Source organism: Canis lupus, chromosome 28 (assembly GCF_003254725.2).
Source record: "Canis lupus dingo isolate Sandy chromosome 28, ASM325472v2, whole genome shotgun sequence".
NCBI lineage: Eukaryota > Metazoa > Chordata > Mammalia > Carnivora > Canidae > Canis > Canis lupus.
Window position 1 is genome coordinate 5,099,466 of NC_064270.1, and position 21,874 is coordinate 5,121,339.

The 21,874-nt window shown below is 37.2% G+C and overlaps 1 protein-coding gene across 1 annotated transcript in view; it reads left to right on the forward strand.

Moving 5' to 3' along the window:
* Nucleotides 1–1,048: 1,048 nt before the first annotated feature.
* LOC112672628 (elongation factor Ts, mitochondrial-like) overlaps nt 1,049–21,874 on the forward strand; it is a 51,305-nt gene continuing 30,479 nt past the window's right edge. Inside the window, exon 1 of the mRNA XM_035708057.2 lies at nt 1,049–1,144. Within this exon, the coding sequence (XP_035563950.2) occupies nt 1,049–1,144 (96 nt within the window). The remainder of the gene's footprint in view (nt 1,145–21,874) is intronic.

Consider the following 21,874-nt stretch of genomic DNA (forward strand, 5'->3'; position numbering starts at 1 on the left):
CCAGAAGAGGAAGTGAGATAAAAACAAAGACAAAAGAAAAATAGATAATTAAATACCAGGTAGTTCTAATATACAGTGGGTGATTTGATGGAAAATAACTAGGTGGCCTCTGGAGGACATATGCAAAGATCAAGAATAAGAGTATTCCTGATAGAGAAAGCAGGTAGTGCATGGTCCCTGAAGGACAGGCATCCAAGAAATGGAAGAGTATTAATGCTGAAGAGGGAGAAAGAAATGTATAAGTGAAATCAGAGAAGTAGGCAGAGCAATTTAGGTAGATATTTCAAGGAAAAATAATTTGGGGAACATTCCAACTGTAATGGGGAAACACTGGAGGATATATTGACAGATGGGCATCATATGATGAGTTTTTCTGGGATCACACCGACTGCAGTGTAGTGAATGTATTTTAAGAGTAAAATTGTAATGGGGTAAATAATTTGAAGTATATTTCATGGACTCACACCCATCAAACATGCAAATATATAATGACAATAAAAACAAAATCAAACAGTTCCAAAATTTTCTTCTTGTCTTAAATTTCCAAAACACTGGTTCATTATTCTGAAAATTGGTAAACAAAGAGCAAAGATCAAACATTCATCCTGTCTTTCCTATATAAAGTGGGTTTCAGGATAAGATAGTTGCTGAGGGAAAGTCCTTTATAGAGGAGTTTCAGCCGATACATGCAGATGGAAGGACAAAAAAAATTTTTTTTAAATCACCTTTGGTAGCCAATATTGAAATAATAGACCTAGGCAGTGAGCATTGTTGGTTCCTAGAACATTTAAGCACAAGGTTATTTGATAGGGGGAAAAAAGAACATTGCTTTATAGGTTGTTTCTTCTCAAATAAAAATTAAATCAAATTATAGTCATTTCAAGCTAAAAGGAGAAAAAAGAAAAAGTGGGTGACTTCTAAAAAAAGCAAAATAAACTTATTTGGGAATTGCATAATATGTGGAACAATCTGACATCATTGGAACCCCACAGACTAATCTCATTATCAATTAAAGTAGGACAATCAGACATTAAATAATCCTGATAAGATGCAACAGAAAGTTCAAAGCACATCATCTATAGTTATTTTTGCCAAAATAAAACTGGACCTGAATATCAACAAGTCTCTACAACTAACTAACAAGGTAAGGAAAAATGTGGAGAGATAAATATGTATAAAGAACTATGAATATACAATCAGCCAATCCAGCATGTGGGTAACATTATGGGACAAGTTAACTGATTTCTTTAACAAATTGATGATATAAAATAAAAAAGGCTACTGTTGATTAAAATGTCTCAAGAAGCATATGCAATGTGTGGACCTTATCTTCAGGTTTATTCAAACAGAAAAACCATAGGCGACATTTTGGATACAATCTGGGAAATTTAAAGAGGGTGGAATATCGAAGGATGTAACAAAGTATTAGTGTTTTTGTTAGTTGTATAGTGCTGTTATTGTTATGCCAAAAACATAAGTCATTTTATGCTAATACATATTTGAATATTATAATGAAAGTAAAAATGTCTGTGCTTTGTTTTATTAACACTTTATTGATTGGAGAGGAGAAAACGAAGGTGACAGATGAAACAAGATGAAACTAGATGAAGTTTTCATATGGATTCTACAATTTTCTTTTTTTTAAGATTTTATTTATTTATTCATGAGAGACACACAGAGAGAGATGCAGAGACATAGGCAGAGGGAGAAGCAGGCTCCATACAGGAAGCCTGATGTGGGGACTCAATCCCAGGACTCCAGGATCGCGCCCTGAACCGAGGCTCAACTGCTGACCCACCCAGGCATCCCTCATTATAATTTTATTAGTTTTATGTATGTTTAAACATTTCTCTAGTGATAAGACACAAACAACAAAAAAATAATACCTAATCATGGAATGGGGTCAATGAAGTAGTAGCTGAGGCAAGGGATAAGAGTAGACTGGATCTGGTAGACTCTGAAATGGAAAGAGTGAATGGATTCAGAAAACATGGTGGAGATATAGTAAGTAAAGTTTGTAATTGGATTAAGATGGGAAAAAATAAAGAATGGTACTTGGATTTTTTGTTTGAGTAAACTAGGAGAATGGTGATGCTATTCTTAATTGGGAGAGCAAAAAGGAAAAGGTTGGAGTCAAAGTCTTTTTTTTTCATGTCTGAAAATGTATTTTTTCTCTCTCATTTTTAAAAAAAATTTTATTGGAGTTCAACTTGCCAACATATAGCATAACACCCAATCGTCACCCCACCAAGTGCCCCCCTCAGTGTCCATCACTCAGTCACCTCAACCCCCCGCCCACCTCCCCTTCCACTACCCCTTGTTCATTTCCCAGAGTTAGGTGTCTCTCATGTTTTGTCACCCTCACTGTTATTTTCACTCATTTTCTCTCCTTTCCCTTTATTCCCATTCACTAATTTTTATATTCTCCAAATGAATGAGACCATATAATGTTTATACTTTTCTGATTGACTTATTTCACTCAGCATAATACCCTTCAGGCCCATGCACATTGAAGCAAACGGTGGGTATTTGTTGTCGATCTTTTTAAAATTAAATTTAATTTCATTGGAGTTCAATTTGCCAACATATGGCATAATACCCAGTGCTCATCCCATCAAGTGCTCCCCTCAGTGCCCATCACCCAGTCACCCCGTCCTCCCACCCATCTCCCTTTCCACCACCCCTTGTTCCTTTCCCAGAGTTAGGAGTCTCATGTTCTGTCACCCTCACTGATACTTACCACTCATTTTTTCTCCTTTCTCCTTTATTCTCTTTCACTATTTTATATTCCCCAAATGAATGAGACCATATAATGTTTGTCCTTCTCCGATTGACTTACTTCACTCAGCATAATACCCTCCAATTCCATCCACGTCAAAGCAAATGGTGGGTATTTGTCATTTCTAATGGCTGAGTAATATTCCATTGTATACATACACCACATCCTCTTTATCCATTCATCTTTCGATGGACACCGAGGCTCCTTCCACAGTTTGGCTATTGTGGACATTGCTGCTATAAACATTGGAGTGCAGGGGTCCCAAGATTTCACTGCATCTGTACCTTTGGGGTAAATCCCCAGCAGTGCAATTGCTGGGTCATAGGGCAGGTCTATTTTTAACTCTTTGAGGAACACCCCCCCCCCCACAGTTTTCCAGAGTAGCTGTACCAGTTCACATTCTCATCAACAGTCAAGAGTGTTCCCTTTTCTCCACATCTTCTCCAACATTCGTTGTTTCCTGTCTTGTTCATTTTCCCCATTCTCACTGGTGCGAGGTGGGATCTCATTGTGGTTTTGATGTGTATTTCCCTGATGGCAAGGGATGCGGAGCATTTTCTCTGTGCATGTTGGCCATGTCTATGGCTGCCTCTATGAAATTTCTGTTCATGTTCTTTGCCCATTTCATGATTGGATTGTTTGTTTCCTGGGTGTTGAGTTTAATAAGTTCTTTATAGATCTTGGATACTAGCCCTTTATCTGATAGGTCATTTGCAAATATCTTCTCCCATTCTGTAGGTGTCTTTTAGTTTTGTTGACTGTTTCGTTTGCTGTGCAGAAGATTCTTACCTTGATTAAGTCCTAATAATTCATTTTTGCTTTTGTTTCCTTTGCCTTCATAGGTGTATCTTGCAAGAAGTTGCTGTGGCCAAGTTCAAAAAGGGTGTTGCCTGTGTTCTCCTCTAGGATTTTGATGGAATCTTGTCTCACATTTAGATCATTCATCCATTTTGAGTTTATCTTTGTGTATCGTGCAAGAGAGTGGTCTAGTTTCATTCTTCTGCACGTGGCTGTCCAATTTTCCCAGCACCATTTATTGAAGAGACTGACCTTTTTCCAGTGGATAGTCTTTCCTACTTTGTCGAATATTAGTTGACCATAGAGTTGAGTGTACCCTTCTGGGTTCTCTATTCTGTTCAATGATCTATGTGTCTGTTTTTGTGCCAGTACCACACTGTCTTGACAGCTTTGTAGTACAACCTGAAATCTGGCATTGTGATGCCCTCAGCTCTGGTTTTCTTTTTCAATATTCTCCTGGCTATTCAGGGTCTTTTCTGATTCCACACAAATTTTAGGATTATTTGTTCCAACTCTCTGAAGAAAGTCCATGGTATTTTGATAAGGATTGCATTAAATGTGTAAATTGCTCTGGGTAGCATTGACATTTTCACAATGTTAATTTTTCCAATCCATGAGCATGGGATATTTTTCCATCTCTTTGTGTCTTCCTCAATTTCTTTCAGAAATGTTCTGTATTTTTTAGGGTATAGATCCTTTACCTCTTTGGTTAGGTTGATTCATAGGTATCTTATGCTTCTGGGTGCAATTGTAAATGGGATTGACTCCTGAATTTCTCTTTCTTCAGTTTCGTGGTTAGTGTATAGAAATGCCATTGATTTCTGGGCATTGATTTTGTATCCTGCCACACTGCCTAATTGTATGAGTTCTAGCAATCTTGGGATGGAGTCTTTTGGATTTTCTAGGTACAGTATCCTGTCATCTGTGAAGAGGGAGAGTTTGACTCCTTCTTTGCCAATTTAAATGCCTTTTATTTCTTTCTGTTGTCTGACTGCTGAGGCTGGGACTTCTAGTACTATGTTGAATAGCAGTGGTGAGAGTGGACATCCCTGTCGTGTTCCTGATCTTAGGGGAAAGGCTTTCAGTTTTTCCACACAGAGAATGATATTTGCTGTGGGCTTTTGATAGATGGCTTTTAAGATGCTGAGGAATGTTCCTTCTATGCCTACACTCTGAAGAGTTTTGATCAGGAATGGATGCTGTATTTTGTCAAATGCTTTCTCTGCATCTATTGAGAGGATCATATGGTTCTTGTTTTTTCTCTTGTGGATATGATCAATCATATTGATTGCTTTACGAATGTTGAACCAGCCTTGCATCACAGGGATAAACCCCACTTGGTCATGGTAAATAATCTTCCTAATGTCCTGTTGGATCCTATTGGCTAGTAAATGTTGACAATTTTTGCATCTGTGTTCATCAGGATATTGGTCTATAATTCTCCTTTTTGGTGGGGTGTTTGGTTTGGGAATTTAAGTGATGCTGTCCTCATAGAATGAGTTAGGAAGTATTCCATCCCTTTCTATCTTTTGGAATAGCTTTAGTAGAATAGGTATTGTTTCTTCTTTAAACATTTGATAGAATTCCCCTGGGAAGCCATCTGGCCCTGGACTTTTGTCTTGGGAGGTTTTGATGACTTCTTCAATTTCCTCCCTGGTTATTGGCCTGTTCAGATTTTCTATTTCTTCCTGTTCCAGTTTTGGTAGTTTATGGTTTTCCAGAAATGCATCCATATCTTCTAGATTGTCTTATCTATTGGCGTATAGCTGCTCATAATATGTTTTTAAAATCGTTTGTATTTCCTTGGTATTGGTTGTGAGCTCTCCTTTTTCATTCGTGATTTTATTAATTTGAGTCTTTTCTGTTTTGTTTTTAATAAGGCTGGCTAATGGTTTATCTATCTTATTACTTCTTTCAAAGAACTAACTCCTGATTTTGTTGATCTGTTCTACAGTTCTTATGGTCTCTATTTCATTGAGTTCCACTTGGATCTTTATTAACTCTCTTCTACTTCTAGGTGTAGGTTTTATTTGTTATTCTTTCTCCAGTTCTGTTAGGTGCAAGATTAGCTTGTGTATTTGAGTTTTCCAGTTTTTTGAGGGATGCTTCCATTGAGATGTATTTCCCTCTTAGGACTGCTTTTGCTTCCATTGAGATGTATTTCCCTCTTAGGACTGCTTTTGCAAAATCCCAAAGATTTTGAACGTTTGTATCTTCATTAGTTTCCATGAATCTTTTTAATTCTTCTGTAATTTCCTGGTTGACTCTTTCATCTTTTAGCAGGCTCCTCTTTAACCTCCACGTGTTTGAGTTTCTTCCAAATTTCTTCTTGTGATCGAGTTCTAGTTTCAAAGCATTATGGTCTGAAAATAGGCACGAGATAATCCCAATCTTTGGTATCAGTTGAGACCTGATTTGTGACCCAGTATGTGGTCTATTCTGGAGAAAGTTCCATTCAGTTGCCTTTGGATGCAAGTTTCTGTAAATATCTGTGAAATCCACGTGGTCCAGTGTATCTTTTAAAGCTCTTATTTCTCTGCATATGTTGTGCTTAGAATATCTGTCCTTTGCAGAAAGCATTGTGTTGAAGTCTCCCAATATCAATGCATTATAATCTAAGTATATCTTAACTTTGGTTATTGATTGTTATACTTGGCAGCCTCACATTAGGGGCATAAATATTCATGATTGTTAGGTCCTCTTGTTGGATAGATCCTTTAAGTATGATATAGTGTCCCTCTTCTTCTCTTACTACAGTCTTTGGGATAAACTTCAATTTATCTGATATGAGGATTGCTATCCCTGCTTTCTTTTGAGGACCATTTGAATGGTAAGTTGTTCTCTAACCTTCTATTTTCAGGCTGTAGGTGTCCTTAGGTCTAAAATGAGTGTCTTGTAGACAGCAAATAGATGGCTCTTGCTTTTTTATCCAGTCTGAAACTCTGCATCTTTTGATGGGATCATTAAGCCCATTCACATTCAGAGTTACTATTGAAAGATATGAACTTAGTGTCATCATAATACCTATTCAGTCCCTGTTTTGTGGATTATTTCTTTGGGCTTCCTCTTTCTATTACAGAGTCCCCCTTAACATTTCTTGCAGACCTGGTTTGGTGGTCACGTATTCTTTCAGTTTGTGCCTATATTGGAAGTTCTTTATCTCTCCTTCTAGTCTGAATGAGAGCCTTGTTGGATAGAGTATTCTTGGCTGCATGTTCTTCTCATTTAGGACCCTGAATATATCCTGGATCCCTTTCTGGCCTGCCAGGTCTCTGTGGAGAGGTCTGCTGTTAATCTAATAGTTCTCCCCATAACGTTAGGGATCTGTCTCTTGCTGCTTTAAGGATTTTCTCTTTATCTTTGGAATTTGCAAGTTTCACTCTTAAATGTCGAGGTGTTGAATGGTTTTTATTGATTTTAGGGGGTAATCTCTCTATCTTCTGGATCTGAATGCCTGTTTCCTTCCCCAGATTAGGGATGTTCTCAGCTATGATTTGTTCAAATATACTTTCTGGTCCTCTGTCCCTTTTGGTGCCCTCTGGAACCCCAATTAAACCTAGATTTTTCCTTTTGAGGTTGTCATTAATTTCCCTTAACCTTTCCTCATGGTCTTTTATTTCTTTTTCTCTTTTTTCCTCAGCTTCCTTCCTTGCCATAATCTTGTCTTCTATGTCACTCACTCATTCTTCTACCTCATTAACCCTTGTCGTTAGGACCTCTAGTTTGGATTGCATCTCATTTAATTGATTTTTAATTTCTGCCTGATTAGATCTAAATTCTGCAGACATGAAATCTCTTGATTCCTTTATGCCTTTTTCCAGAGCCACCAGTAGCTTTATAATTGTGCTTCTAAATTGGCTTTCTGACATCGAATTATAATCCAAATTCTGTAACTCTGTGGGAGAGAGTACTGTTTCTGATTCTTTTGTGGTGAGTTCTTTTTTATAGTCATTTTACTCAGTGTAGAGTGGCTAAAAATAAGCAAAACAAGGTGGACTTGTTAGAAGTGCAAACTCTTCTTTCTGTAGCATTCCAGCTGTTCTCTCTTTAAATCTCAGGCCGAATTTGTAGGTTTTCAGGATGATTTGAATGTTATCTAGGTAAGTTGGTGGGGACAGGTGACTTGGGTACCCTACTCTTCCACAGTCTTGCCCTTTTGATCTTGTTTGTTTAAGATACCCATTATATATGTTAATGAAAATTATAAGTAGACAGTTGGCTATTCTCATCTACTTCCAGGATTATAACAAGGCAAGTGGTAAAACTTTGAAAGTCAGGCATATGACATCATGAAAGTGGATAAGACTATGCAGGGAGAGAGTGAAACTAGAAAAGAAAGGAATTCCAGGATGGAATTGGGGAAATACCAACATTCAGAGTTCAGGCAGAGGTATCGAGTTAGCAGGGAAACACAGTCCAGGAAAGACTGCAACACAGAATCCAAAAGAAACTTCAGAATGGAGAATGACCAGTAGAACAGGAACTGGAAGAAAAGGCAGATTTGGAATAGAACAGGAGAATCAAAGATTCCTTGTGTAATGATTATCATGGTCAAGCTAATTACCATATCCATCATTTCATATAGTTACCATTTTTGGTATGTGTGGTGAAGACACTCAAAATTTACTCTTTTAGCAAAATTCAAGTATAAAATATTGTTAACAATATTTACCATGCTATATATTGGATCTCTTGAACTTGTTAATCTTTTTGTTTTTTAAAGATTTTACTTATTTATTCATAAGTGGCACAGAGAGAGAGAGAGGCAGAGACACAGGCAGAGGGAGAGCAGGCTCTCTGCAAGGAACCTGATGTGGAACTCGATCCCAAGACCCCGGGATCACCACCTGAGCCAAAGGCAGATGCTCAACCACTGAGCCACTCAGGTGTCCCTGAACTTTTTCATCTTTTTTTTTTTTTTTAACTTTTCATCTTTAATTGAAAGTTTGTATCCCATAACCCACATCACCTGAAATACCACAGCATATATCTTAAATACACATAATTTATAGTCAATAATACCACAGTAAAGCTAGGAGAAAAAAAAAAGTTTATAAGAAAGAAAATGTAATCATAAAGGATTCAGCTTTAAGTTACAGCGACATAGCCATAGCAATGTAAAAATTAAATTGATCAAGTTAAGCAGGTGAATGTGTGTGACATCCTTCATAGCAGGAATAAATATGTAAAGAATAAATTTAAAATAAGGGGAAAATTTCATATAAGATATACTTAATCTCACTAATATTTGTTGTAATACTTTTAGAATGAAACTAAAAAGACAAACTTTTTAAGGCTTCTCTTCAAGAGACGATATTTATGAAATGATTAATATCTCAGAATTATGAAAGATTTACACTTGTGATAAAGAGTCTTTTAAGTATATAATGTCTAATAAATCACAGAAACTTCATTAGACACTATCTTATTTAGCAGTACACATTAGAGAAACAGATACTTCTAGTGGCAGCAAGAACTCACTTCCCTTGAACTCGTGGTTTCTATCAAATGGGCTAAGTGGTGTAAAAAAAAAAATCAAATTTTATCAAATGCAATCAAGTAGAAAAATCTTGCCTAGATTTTAATTGAGATATGACTTGCAAATGATACATTACATGTTTATTGTAAGTTTTCCTTCTTGCAAGAAGGACGAGCAGTTTAAAATAGATGGTCAGGGGGATCCCTGGGTGGGGCAGCGGTTTAGTGCCTGCCTTTGGCCCAGGGCGTGATCCTGGAGACCCGGGATCGAATCCCACGTCGGGCTCCCAGTGCATGGAGCCTGCTTCTCCCTCTGCCTGTGTCTCTGCCTCTCTCTCTCTGTGTGACTATCATAAATAAATAAATAATTAATTTAAAAAAAATAGATGGTCAGGGACGCCTGGGTGGCTCAGCGTCTGCCTTCGGCTCAGGGTGTGGTCCCAGAGTTCTGGGATGGAGTCTCACATTGGGTCCCTGCATGGAGCCTGCTTCTCCCTCTGCCTATGTCTCTGCCTCTCACTCTGTGTCTCTCATGAATAAATAAAATCTTTAAAAATAAAAAAAATAAAATAGATGGTCATGTTGATTTCCTATATAATCCAACTCAAGTCAAAGGAGTTAATATTAATTTTTCTATATCTTTTGTTAAAATTTGTTTATTGTGCCAGAATGCTGAAATAGAAATGAGCAAAAAAAGGAGGGGTGCATGGAGATTTATCTGAAAACAAACAGAATGAAACATTCCTTGAGCACTAGATTATAATTACAAATTTGGCATTATGGGGAATAGAAGCTGTCACATCTTTATTTTTTTTGTATATTTTTTATTGGAGTTCTATTTGCCAACATATAGCATAACACCCAGTGCTCATCCCATCAAGTGCACCCCTCAGTGCCCGTCACCCAGTCACCCCAACCCCCAGCCACCTCCCTTTCCACCACCCCTTGTTCGTTTCCCAGAGTTAGGAGTCTCTCATGTTCTGTCACCCTCTCTGATTTTTCTCACTCATTTTCTCTCCTTTCCCCTATAATCCTTTTCACCATTTTTTATATTCCCTGAATGACACATCTTTAATCAGAACTCGTACCCCCAAAGCATTGCATTTTCGAAAGCACAAAAACAGAGAAGACTGTAGTACAAGACTAGACTCTGAAGGGACAAAGACCCTTTGCTATTTAGAGGCTGCTCCTTTACTGTCTTATGACATGCTCTGTTCCCATCATACCCACTATCTCCATTGTTTGGAAGGTGAGACTCAAAACATTTATTTGATCCTCTTCAAAATTGCTGACTCTAGGGCCCAGAATACATTGAGTCTCTGAAGATCTTTTTTTACAGGCATGGCCACGTTATGTGACTTGCGGAGCTAGATCTCGAGGCACCTCGGTCAACTTCTCAGAACATAAGTATAGCTGTTACATTCCTTCAGCACCATGACCAGAAGCTTACCACAAGAAATCAATGGCTCTTATAAATGTTCTCATTACGAACACCAATAAAATAGTCCCATAAACATTTTTTCCTGTTAGCCTAAAAAATGGAAATAAGATGTTCAACCAGAAAAAAAATAGCTTTTGAGGCCTTATTAGGAAATGGTAGGAAACATAAATCTGTGTCCCAAGGGATGCAAGATAAACACATCCTTTAAAAAAGTCAATATTTGGAAACTGTGTAAAGCAAATATCTTAGCACATCTGCTCAAACAATTTAAAATAAAAACTTTAGAAGATATATAATGAATTTCCTGGTGATTATAATTCTTCTAAAGAGTGCCACTAGAGACCATTTATTGGAAAAGACAGATCACATATCATGAAATATTCTAAAAACTATCATAAAGTCTAGCTTTGTTCACTTTTCCTAAAATGGAATAATCAGCAACCTAAGATCTCAGTTCTCATGGGCCTACTTTATAATTGGAACATGAACTCTCCCACTGTGATTTTTCTGCAAATAAAAAAAATCTCATTGGAGTAAGGAGAAGGGAGGGGAACAAAACACTTCAAATAGAAAGTCACTTAAAACCTTTTGTGCTATTTCTAAGTCTTTATGGCAGTTAGAAAGCGGCTCTTTGGAGCAGGCCTCATGGAGAAGTGGGGCTATTTTTCCATTCTGAGATTCTAGCAGCTTTGTAACTTGCTTTGGTAAACAGAATGTGATGGGAGTGAGAAAGTCACATTATGTGCATTCCAAGCCTTGGCCATGGGCAGCTTTGAAGCTACCACTTTTGCCTTCTTAGAATTGCTGTTGTCATGTGAATGAGTCTAAGCTAGCCTGATGGAGAGGTCATGCGGAGGAGAACTGAAGTACCCAGCTGAAAGACCATATAGTGCAAAACATGTTAAGCAAGGCCTCCTTATACCAGGAAGCCCCTATTTAAATCACTGCCTCAAATGTGAGTCTGGGCAAAATCAGTATATATAAACCAGAGCTCATCCCAAATTGCTGACTCACAGAATCATCAGAAAATGAAGGATTGTTGTTGTTTTAAGGCACTATATTGTAGGGTGGTCAGGAAAGATTAACCAATACAGTCATCCTGATGTTGCCCTGTGCCCCCAGGCTCTTACTGGCACATGCTGTAATTAGCCAACCAGAGGAAAATGTCCATTTCACATTTTAGACCTTCCATGTAAAAGCTAGAATAAAATTTAATTTAAACAACCATCAGGCATCAATGGTGGGTAGGCCTCAATCTACAAGAATTCATCCCTGTTGTCCCTATCATCAAACTCATTTCCATTATAAACACACACACACACACACACATACACGTGGGCATGCATTTTCACCCTCATTTGGATTGCTGTGTGAGAACCATTGTTATTTACCTTGGTATGTTGAGGAATTTGTGAGACCAGAATGAACCATAGTTGGGAATCAGATGGAGGACAAAATTCAGTTTAATTTCTTCTATTAATCCTTAAATCTCTTTCCCTGTGAAAGCCCCCTTCTTCTCTTGGATATTTCATCTCAATATTTCACTGCTGATCTAGTTGAGGAGGAAACAGCTTCTTAACATCTGGGGTAGGGCAGGCTGTGAAAGATCAGTCATTCAAATCTCTCTGTGAATTGGTTTAAGCAGCTTGTTTCCATTATATCCACCTGAACCATCTGTATAGAAAACAAAGAGGTTTTGAGTGGAAGCAAGAGGTAGGAAATTAGGAATTTGTGATCTTTTGAGATGTACGTATGGCAGGCCAGGTTGGGAAATATTTGTGTCATAGTATCTTAGGGCATTCTGATAGCATGGGCTTCCTGAGAACCTCAGGTAAAGGAGGTAGAAAGGACATAGAACAGAATGTCCTGAGAATATACAAGGCGGAATTTTACTTAAAATATGTCCTAGGGCCAATCCTTCCCAGGACTGGGAACAAATTCATCATTTGATTCTTTCACTTTTTCTCACATGATACTCCAATTCCAGGGTCCTGGATTCAAATTTATGGTATTATGCCATTTTCTCATCCATGTTTAAGGTAAAACTAGTATTTGTGAGTGAAGACAGTAGATCTGAGTGCTTACCCTAAAAGTTGGCCTGCTATAGGATGATAAGATATGTAGGACACAGGTCCCAAATGATGCATACTCTTTATTATCAATGTAGGACTTCATCCTCAGACTCCTATTCAGAACCCTTAAATATAGGTGGCTTTGGTTTCAAACTCTCAAAAAAACCAGCCCTCCATCTCGTGACTTAATTTCTCCTTTCTGTCAAAGCCTAGGCCATAGACATTCCCAGAGACCTCTTCTTCATCTCTACCCTTAGTCTACTCCTTAATCTTGAGGCCAAGGGCCAACTATGGTTACTTAAAAAGGAATGGGCTTTTTCCCCACTAAATATTAGAATGGAGCTAGCTCAGGCATACCATCTTTTAATGTGATCCTGTGAGACATGTTCCTGATATGTCAACTCACTGGCAGCATGAGAAGAAATTATCCAAAAAAGGATCAAGAATAAAAGACTACAGACCATAGAGAAGAAGTCCAGAGAAACTCCCCAGATAGGAAGCTTTACAAAAGCAGCCTCGTGTGGTTACTCACAGGGGATTCATGGTCCATATATTGGCATCTCACCTAATTTCGCATCTTCTTTCCTTCTTTCTTCTTTTCTGCTCAAAGATTTTAATGACCTTGGCACACTACATCCATCATAATCCATTATCACTGTATGTTAGAAGTAGGACACTGCTCATTTTACTGATGAAAGCAAGGCTCAGACAGATGGGGTGAGATGCCTAATTTCATCTGCCCTTCTGCGGTATACCATGCTGCCACTATGTGATCACCACCTCTTCGCTTCCTACAGCATTGACCTGTGTTCAAGTTCTGTGTAACCATTCTCTAATATATTATTTAAAACAAAGGAAAAAATCCCAAACAAACAAAACTTTTTCAACTCTGAAGCATTTCTCCCTTGCTATAGTACTATTCTTCTCAGATTTACAAAACCCATGTCTAAGATAAAAATCACTTGTGTTTAAGTTTTGAGGGTCTTTGGAGAAACTCAGATTGTGATTTAACTAGATTATTCTGTCCATATGTTCCGTAGAAATTCAAAAATTCCAGTTTAATTCACTAACTTAAAAAAAAATTTTATAAACCCTTTTAAGGAAACAGGTTTTTAGACTCTTGATTTTCTCTGATTTCCTACTTTCCATTTCATTAATTTCTGCTCTAATTTTTATTATTTCTTTCCTCCTGCTTACTTTGGATTTAATTTGCTCTTCTTTTTCTAATTTTCTAATGTGGAAGCTTAGAATATTGATTTTAGCTCTTTTTTTTCCTAATACATATATTACATGCTATCAATTTCCCTCTAAGCATGTTTTTGCTGAATTCCACAAATTTTGAGGTTATATTTTCATTTTTAGTTAGTTTACAATATATTTTAATTGCCCTCGAAATTTCTTTTTAAACCCATGTATTATTTAAAATGTGTTGTTTAATTTCCAGGTATTCTGGGATTTTCCACCTACCCTTCTATAATTGATTTCTAGCTTAATGACATTTTTATCTGAAGACAGACACTGTATTACTTTTATTCTTTTAAATAAGTATTTATTTTTTTATTTTTTTTTTATTTTATTTTATTTTTTAATTTTTATTTATTTATGATAGTCACAGAGAGAGAGAGAGGCAGAGACACAGTCAGAGGGAGAAGCAGGCTCCATGCACCGGGAGCCCGATGTGGGATTCGATCCCGGTCTCCAGGATCGCGCCCTGGGCCAAAGGCAGGCGCCAAACCGCTGCGCCACCCAGGGATCCCTAAATAAGTATTTAAATAGAAATAATGTTAAGGTATGTCTTGTGGCCCAGAGTGTTCCATCTAAGGTTGAGAATAATGTTTTGCTGTTGTTGGAATATATAGTCTATAAATGTCAATTATATCCAGTTGACTGATGGTGTTATTTCCAACAAACTGACCTCACTGCCTATTATTCTACTTACTCAACTTTCTGGTTTTCTGCCTGCTAGATCACTCCACTTCTGATACAAGGATGCTAAAGTCAACAACAAGGATACTGGATTCATCTGTTTCTCCTTGCAATTTTATTAGTTTTTGCCTGATATAAATTGACACTGTTTTATTAGTCATATACATGTGAAGAATTATTATGTCTTCTTGAAGGACTAACCCCTTTATAATTATGTTATACTCTTCTTTATCCTCGGTAGTTTTCCTTGCTCTGAGGTCTGCTCTTTCTGAAATTAATATAATCTGTTTTTTTGTAAAATTAGTGTTAGCATGGTATAGTTTCCTCCATCCATGTACTTAAATGTTTTTGAAAACAGATTTTGAATAGAACTAGTTTATAAGTTTATCAATGCAATATGACAAATTGGCTGGTCCATATTTTAAAAATCACATAATGTAAATTATTTTTTCATATTCTTTCACTCTCAAAATTGACCCCATTGGGATGATAAATCACATCCTTGCTCTAGCCCCTCATCAAGGAAAGATTCCTCTTACTGTGACCAACTCGCCCTTATAGAAGAGCCAATTATTTTTAGTTGGAATGAGAACTAGTAGCAGTGACCACCACTTAGAAATACATGTAACTGACACTAACCTCCTTGTTTCTATGTAGAAATAGCACTAGGCACTGCTGGTACTTGTCTTGGAGTTAGAGTTAAGGGCAGCTATGCAGAGTAGACATTAAATTAAACTATGATATATGACATGACACTATATATAGAAAATCCTAAAGACTTCACCTAAAACAACTGGAACTGATATATGAATTCAATAAAGTCAGAGGATACAAAATCAACGTACAGAAATCTGTTGCATTCTCGTACACTAATAAATAAAGCAGCACAAAGTGAAGTTAGGAAAACAATCTTCTTCACAATTGCATGCACAATAAATACCTAGGAATAAACTTAATGAAAGAGGGAAAAGACCTATCCTCTGAAAAATATAAAACACTGATGAAAGAAATTCAAGATCACACAACAAAATGAAAGACATTCTATGCTCATGAGTTGGAAAAACAAATAATGTTAAAAACGTCTATACTACCCAAAGCAATCTATACATTTAATGCAATCACTATCAAAATACCAACAGCATTTTCCACAAACTAGATAGAACAAGCAATTCTAGAATTTGTATGGAACCACAAAAGAACTTGACAAGCCAAAGCAATCTTAAAAAGAAAAACAAAAGTGGCAGTATCACAATTCTAAATTCCAATTTATATTACAAAGTAATAGTAATTAAAACAGTATGGTACTGGCATTAGAACAGACACATAGATCAATGGAATAGAACAGAAACCAAGAAGTAATCCCACAATTATATGGTAAATTAATTTTTGACAAAGGAGGAATGGTCTTTTCAAAATCTGGCATTGGGAAAACTGGACGGCCACATGTAGAGAAATGAAACTGGACTACTTTCTTTCACCATACACAAAAATAAACTCAAAATGGTTTAAAGACCTAAATGTGAGACTTGAAACCACATCTTTGAAGAAAGCACAGGCAATAATGTCTTTGACATCAGCTGTAGCACCATTCTTCTAGATAAGCCTCCTCAGGCAAGGGAAGAAAAAGCAAAAGTAAACTATTGGGACTACATTAAAATAAAAAGCTTCCACACAATGAAGGAAGCAATCAACATAACTAAAAGGCAACTTACTGAATGGGAGAAAATATTTTCAAATGACATATCTGATAAAGGGTTAAAATCCAAAATATATAAAGAACTGGTACAACTCAACACTCAAAAAAAAAATTCAATTTAAAAATGGGCAAAAGACATGAACAGACATTTCTCTAAAGACAACATACAGATGGCCAACAAACATATGAAAATATAGATGTTCAACATCACCCATCATCAAGGAAATACACATTAAAACCACAATGAGGGGGGATCCCTGGGTGGCGCAGCGGTTTGGCGCCTGCCTTTGGCCCAGGGCGCGATCCTGGAGACCCGGGATCGAATCCCACGTCGAGCTCCCGGTGCATGGAGCCTGCTTCTCCCTCTGCCTGTGTCTCTGCCTCTCTCTCTCTCTCTCTCTGTGACTATCCTAAATAAATAAAAAAAAAAAAAAAAAAAAAAAAAAACACAATGAGGGGCACCTGGCTGGGTCAGTCGGTGGAGCAAGTGACTCTTTATTATTATTATTATTATCATTTATTATTATTATTTTTTTAATTGGAGTTCAATTTGCCAACATATAGCATAACACCCAGTGGGAGCAAGTGACTCTTGATCCCAGGGTTGTAAGTTTGAGCCCCACTCTGGGTGTGGAGATTACTTAAAAATCTTTAAAAAATGAAAAAAAAAAACCCACAATGAGATACCTCACACCTGTCGGAACGGCTAAAATAAAAAACACAAGAAAGAAGTGTTGGTGAGGATTTAGAGAAGAGGAACCCTTTTGCATTGTTGGTGGGAATTCAAATTTGTGCAGGCACTGTGGAAGACATTATGGAGGTTCTTTAAAAAATTAAACAGAACTACCCTACAATCCAGTAATTGCACTACTGGGTATTCACCTCAAAGGTGTAAAAACATTATTTCAAAGGGATACACACACCCCTGTTTACTGCAGCATTATTTACAATAGCCAAACTGTGGAAGCAGTCCCAGTGTCCATCAATAGAGGAGAGGATAAAGAAGTGGCATATGTGTACAATGGGATATTATTCAGCCACAAAAATGTATGAAATATTGCCATTTGCACATAGAAAGAGCTCGAGGGTATAATGCTAGGCAAAGTAAGTCACAGAAAGACAAATACCAGATGGTTTCATTCATATACGGGATTTAAGAAACAAATGAACAGGGATCCCTGGGTGGCGCAGCGGTTTGGCGCCTGCCTTTGGCCCAGGGCGCGATCCTGGAGACCCGGGATCGAATCCCACGTCGGGCTGCCGGTGCATGGAGCCTGCTTCTCCCTCTGCCTATGTCTCTGCCTCTCTCTCTCTCTGTGACTATCATAAATAAATAAATTAATTAATTAAAAAAAAAAAACAAAGGAAAAAGAGAAATGAGACAAACCAAGAAAAAACTCTTAACCATAGAGAACACACTGATGGCTACCAAAGGGGAGGTAGGTGGGAGGATGAGAGAAACAGGGGGTGGGGATTAAAAAATACACTTATCATGATGAAAAAGTAATAGAATGATAAAAATATATAATGGTGCATATGTACATAGCACTTAATTTTAATATACTTTTCATTCTCGTTTTCAGTTGTACTCTTTGCATTAGACAACTTAAACAGTTGTCTGAATTAGACAAAACACATTCACAAAAATATTCCATCATAACACATTACTGCTTTTATACACTAGGGATAGCCATAGTACATGAGGAGAAGACTGTAAGCCCTCAACATCAGATATGTTCTTCAAGGAAAGATTTTTTAAAAATCCTAAAATTTGTATGGAACCACAAAAAAACCCAAACAGCCAAAGCAATCTTGAGAAAGTAAACAAATGGAGACATTAGGTTCCTGATTTCAAACTACACTATAAAGTTACTGTAATTAAAACAGTATGGTACTGGCATAAAAAAAGACCTGTACACACCAATACATGGAACAGAATAAAGAGCCTAGAATAAACCCACATATACATATTTAACTAAGGGATGAGGGAGCCAGGAATATTCAAAAGGTAAAAAATAGTTTCTTCAATAAATGATATTGGGAAAACTGGAAAATCACATGCCAAAAAATGAAATTGAATCTGTATCTTACATAACTCATAAAAATTAACTCAAAATGGGTTAAAATTTAGAGTATGGTACCTGGGTGGCTCAGTTGATTAAGCATCTGCCTTCCACTCAGGTCATGATCCCAGGGTCCTAGGATCGAGCCCCACTTCTCTCTCTCTCTTCTGCTTGTGCTCTTTCTCACTATCTTTCTCTCTCTAAAATAAATAAATAAAATCTTAAATACAAATAGGGATGCCTGGGTGGCTCAGTGGTTGAGCATCTGCCTTTGGGTCAGTTTGTGATACTGGGGTCCTGGAATTGAGTCCCCCAACAGGCTCACTGCTGAGAGCCTGCTTCTCCCTCTGCCTAAGTCTCTGCCTTGTTCTCTGTGTCTCTCATGAATAAATAAAAATCTTAAAAAATTTTAGACATAAGACCAGAAACTGTAAAGTTTCTTGAAGAAAACACAGGGAAAATCTCCTTCACATTGGTCTTGGCAATTTTTTTTGATATAACATCAAAAGCACAAGCAACAAAATAAAAAATAAACAAGTAGGACTTATTAAACTAAAAAGCTTCTATACAACAAAATAAATCATCGACAAGATCAAAAGGCAACCTATGGAAATGGAGAAAATATTGGCAAACCTTAGATAAGGAGTTAGTATTCACAATATACAAAGCACTCATACAACTCAATGATAAAACAATAATTAATTTTAAAAAATGGACAGAGAAACTGAATAAACATTTGTCCAAAGGTGATATACAGTGGGCCAACAGATACATAAAAATATGTTCAACCTCACTAATCCTCAGGGAAATACCAATCAAAATAACGAGATGCAATCTTCTATCTGTTAGACGAGCTATCAAGAAGGTAAGGGATTACAAGTGATGATGGGGATGTAGAAAAAAAGGAACCTTTGTGCACTATTCAGTATGTAAACATAAACTGGTCCAGTCACTATGGAATACAGAATAAAGTTTCCTCAGAAAATTAAAAAAGAACTACCATTTGATTTACCAAACCCACTTCTGGATATATATCCAAAAGAAATCAAAAGAGGATTTCAACAAGATATCTGTACTCTCGTGTTCACTGCATCATTACTCAAGATAACCACAATATGTAAACAACCTAACATGAATGGGTAAAGAAGATGCGGTATATACACACAATAGAATATTATTCAGTCGTGAGAAAAAAGGATATCTTCTTATTTGCAACAATGTGAATGTACCTTGAGGACATTGTACTAAGTGAAAGTAGTCAGAGAATGACAAATACTGTAAGATATCATGTATATGTGGAATCTACAAAAGCCAAACTCATAGAAGCAGAGAGTAGAATAGTGGTTGCCAAAGGCTGAGGACTGGGGAAATGTTGGCCAAAGGATACAAACTTGCAGTTAGAAGTTCTGGAGGTCTAATGCAGAGCACAGTGATTATAGTTGACAGTACAGTATGGCATACTTCAAAGTTCCTGAGAGACTAGACCTTAAAAGTTCTCACCACGAAAAAGAAGTGATAATGATGTGACATAACAGGTGATTGCTAATGCTATGGTGGTAATCATATAGTATATAATGTATCAAATCAACATGCTGTACACCTTAAACTTACACATTATATGTCAATTATATCTCAATAAAATATAAAATAAATTTTTTAAGATGCTAAATTTTGTATACACAATAGTATTTCAGAGATTTGGTTGATATCTTTCAGAGATTTTCCCTCAAAACAAACAACTACATGAAGCCAATTTAAAATATTCTGTTGAAACATATGCATGCTAATATTTATAAACAAGAAATGCCTGTGTAGCACTTTCTGCTTTATGAAAAGATATAAAACATCTGGCCGCACATTAGGGACATAACTCAACCCCCAGTGATACCAAATCTGTGATATAAACATATGCTTTTAAAACAACATACAGTCTTATGATCAGTATCTTTCAAGATTTCCATTTAGAAGAATGGTCTCCATGGTAACAACATGAACATGCTGATTTGTATGTGCTTTCCTATATAAGGCTGAATGACCGAGGTAGACCACTTGGCAGCTGATGTTTTCAGTTATATAACATACGCTCCCCACAGAGCTCATAAAATTACTCCTCAGTCAATCTGAATCACTTGATGTGGTAGCTAAAATGGCTAGTTGATCTTGCTGAGGCTCTGGATATTTTGGGCATCTTACAGACCAGCATGGGCCGATTTTACTTACCATATGGTTTCCAAAGGGGCAGTGCACTCACTAGCTATGCCTACAGACCCTACATGGTAATTGGCTGCAAGAAAGAGAATTGGGGGGTATTATGCTGAGTGAAATAAGTCAATCGGAGAAGGACAAACATTATATGCTCTCATTCATTTGGGGAATATAAAAAATTGTGAAAGGGAATAAAGGGGAAAGGAGAAAAAATGAATGGGAAATATCAGAAAGGGAGACAGAACATGAGAGACTCTTAACTCTGGCCAAAGGATACAAACTTGCAGTTAGAAGTTCTGGAGGTCATTGAAAATGAGCGGGGTGGTGGTGGAAAGGGAGGTGGGCGGGGGGGTGGGGGTGACTGGGTGATGGGCAGTGAGGGGGGCACTTGATGGGATGAGCACTGGGTGTTATGCTATATGTTGGCAAATTGAACTCCAATAAAAAAAAAGAAAGAGAATTGGGTAAAATCATGTGGATAATCATGTAGACTATCTGGGGAGAAACTAAAAACATTGAAAATATATGGATAAGGAACTAATGTTTTTATATTTATTCAGATACTTAAGCTCATAGAGACACAAAACAAATTTTTCACATGTAGTAATTCTGAAGTACAATGATGACTGTTGAATTTCTTATCTTCACCTAATCTGGCTCTAAAATTTACTTGCAGTAAGTGAGTAGAAATTTTTAGGAGTGAAATTGACATATGAGAGCTGATCAATAAGTATTAGTTCAGTGAATGAACGAAAAACAAACACTGGTCAGTATTTTTAACAGTGAATCCCTGAATAGAAATTCAACAAAGAATATTAATTAATAAAGAATATTAATTAAAACATGTTTGTGGCTTTACAGTTCATCATATAAAACGACAAGAATTATAAATATGGCTAGAAAGCTTCTAGTTAGAAATGAATAAATATGAAGCTAATCGAGACTATGCAACTCAAAGACACAAAACAGCTAAGTCGTAGATTATAACCAAGTCTAAGGTTTTCTTTTTTTCGTTTTTAAAGATTTTATTTATTTTTTTTCATGAAAGACAGAGAGGGAGAGGCAGAGACACAGGAGGGAGAAGCAGGCTCCACACAGGGAGCCCGACACAGGACTCGATTTCGAGACCCCAGGATCGCCCCCTGGGCCAAAGACAGGCGCCAAACCGCTGAGCCACCCAGGGATCCCCAAGTCTAAGGTTTTCTAATGCTAAGTCTTATGTCTTAAAATTTAATATGGTGGGCAGCCCCGGTGGCTCAGCGGTTTAGCATCACCTTCAACCCAGGGCGTGATCCTGGAGACCCCGAATCGAGTCCCACGTCGGGCTCCCGACATGGAGCCTGCTTCTCCCTCTGCCTGTGTCTGTGTCGTCTCTGCCTCTCTCTCATTCTCTCTCTCTCTCATGAATAAATAATA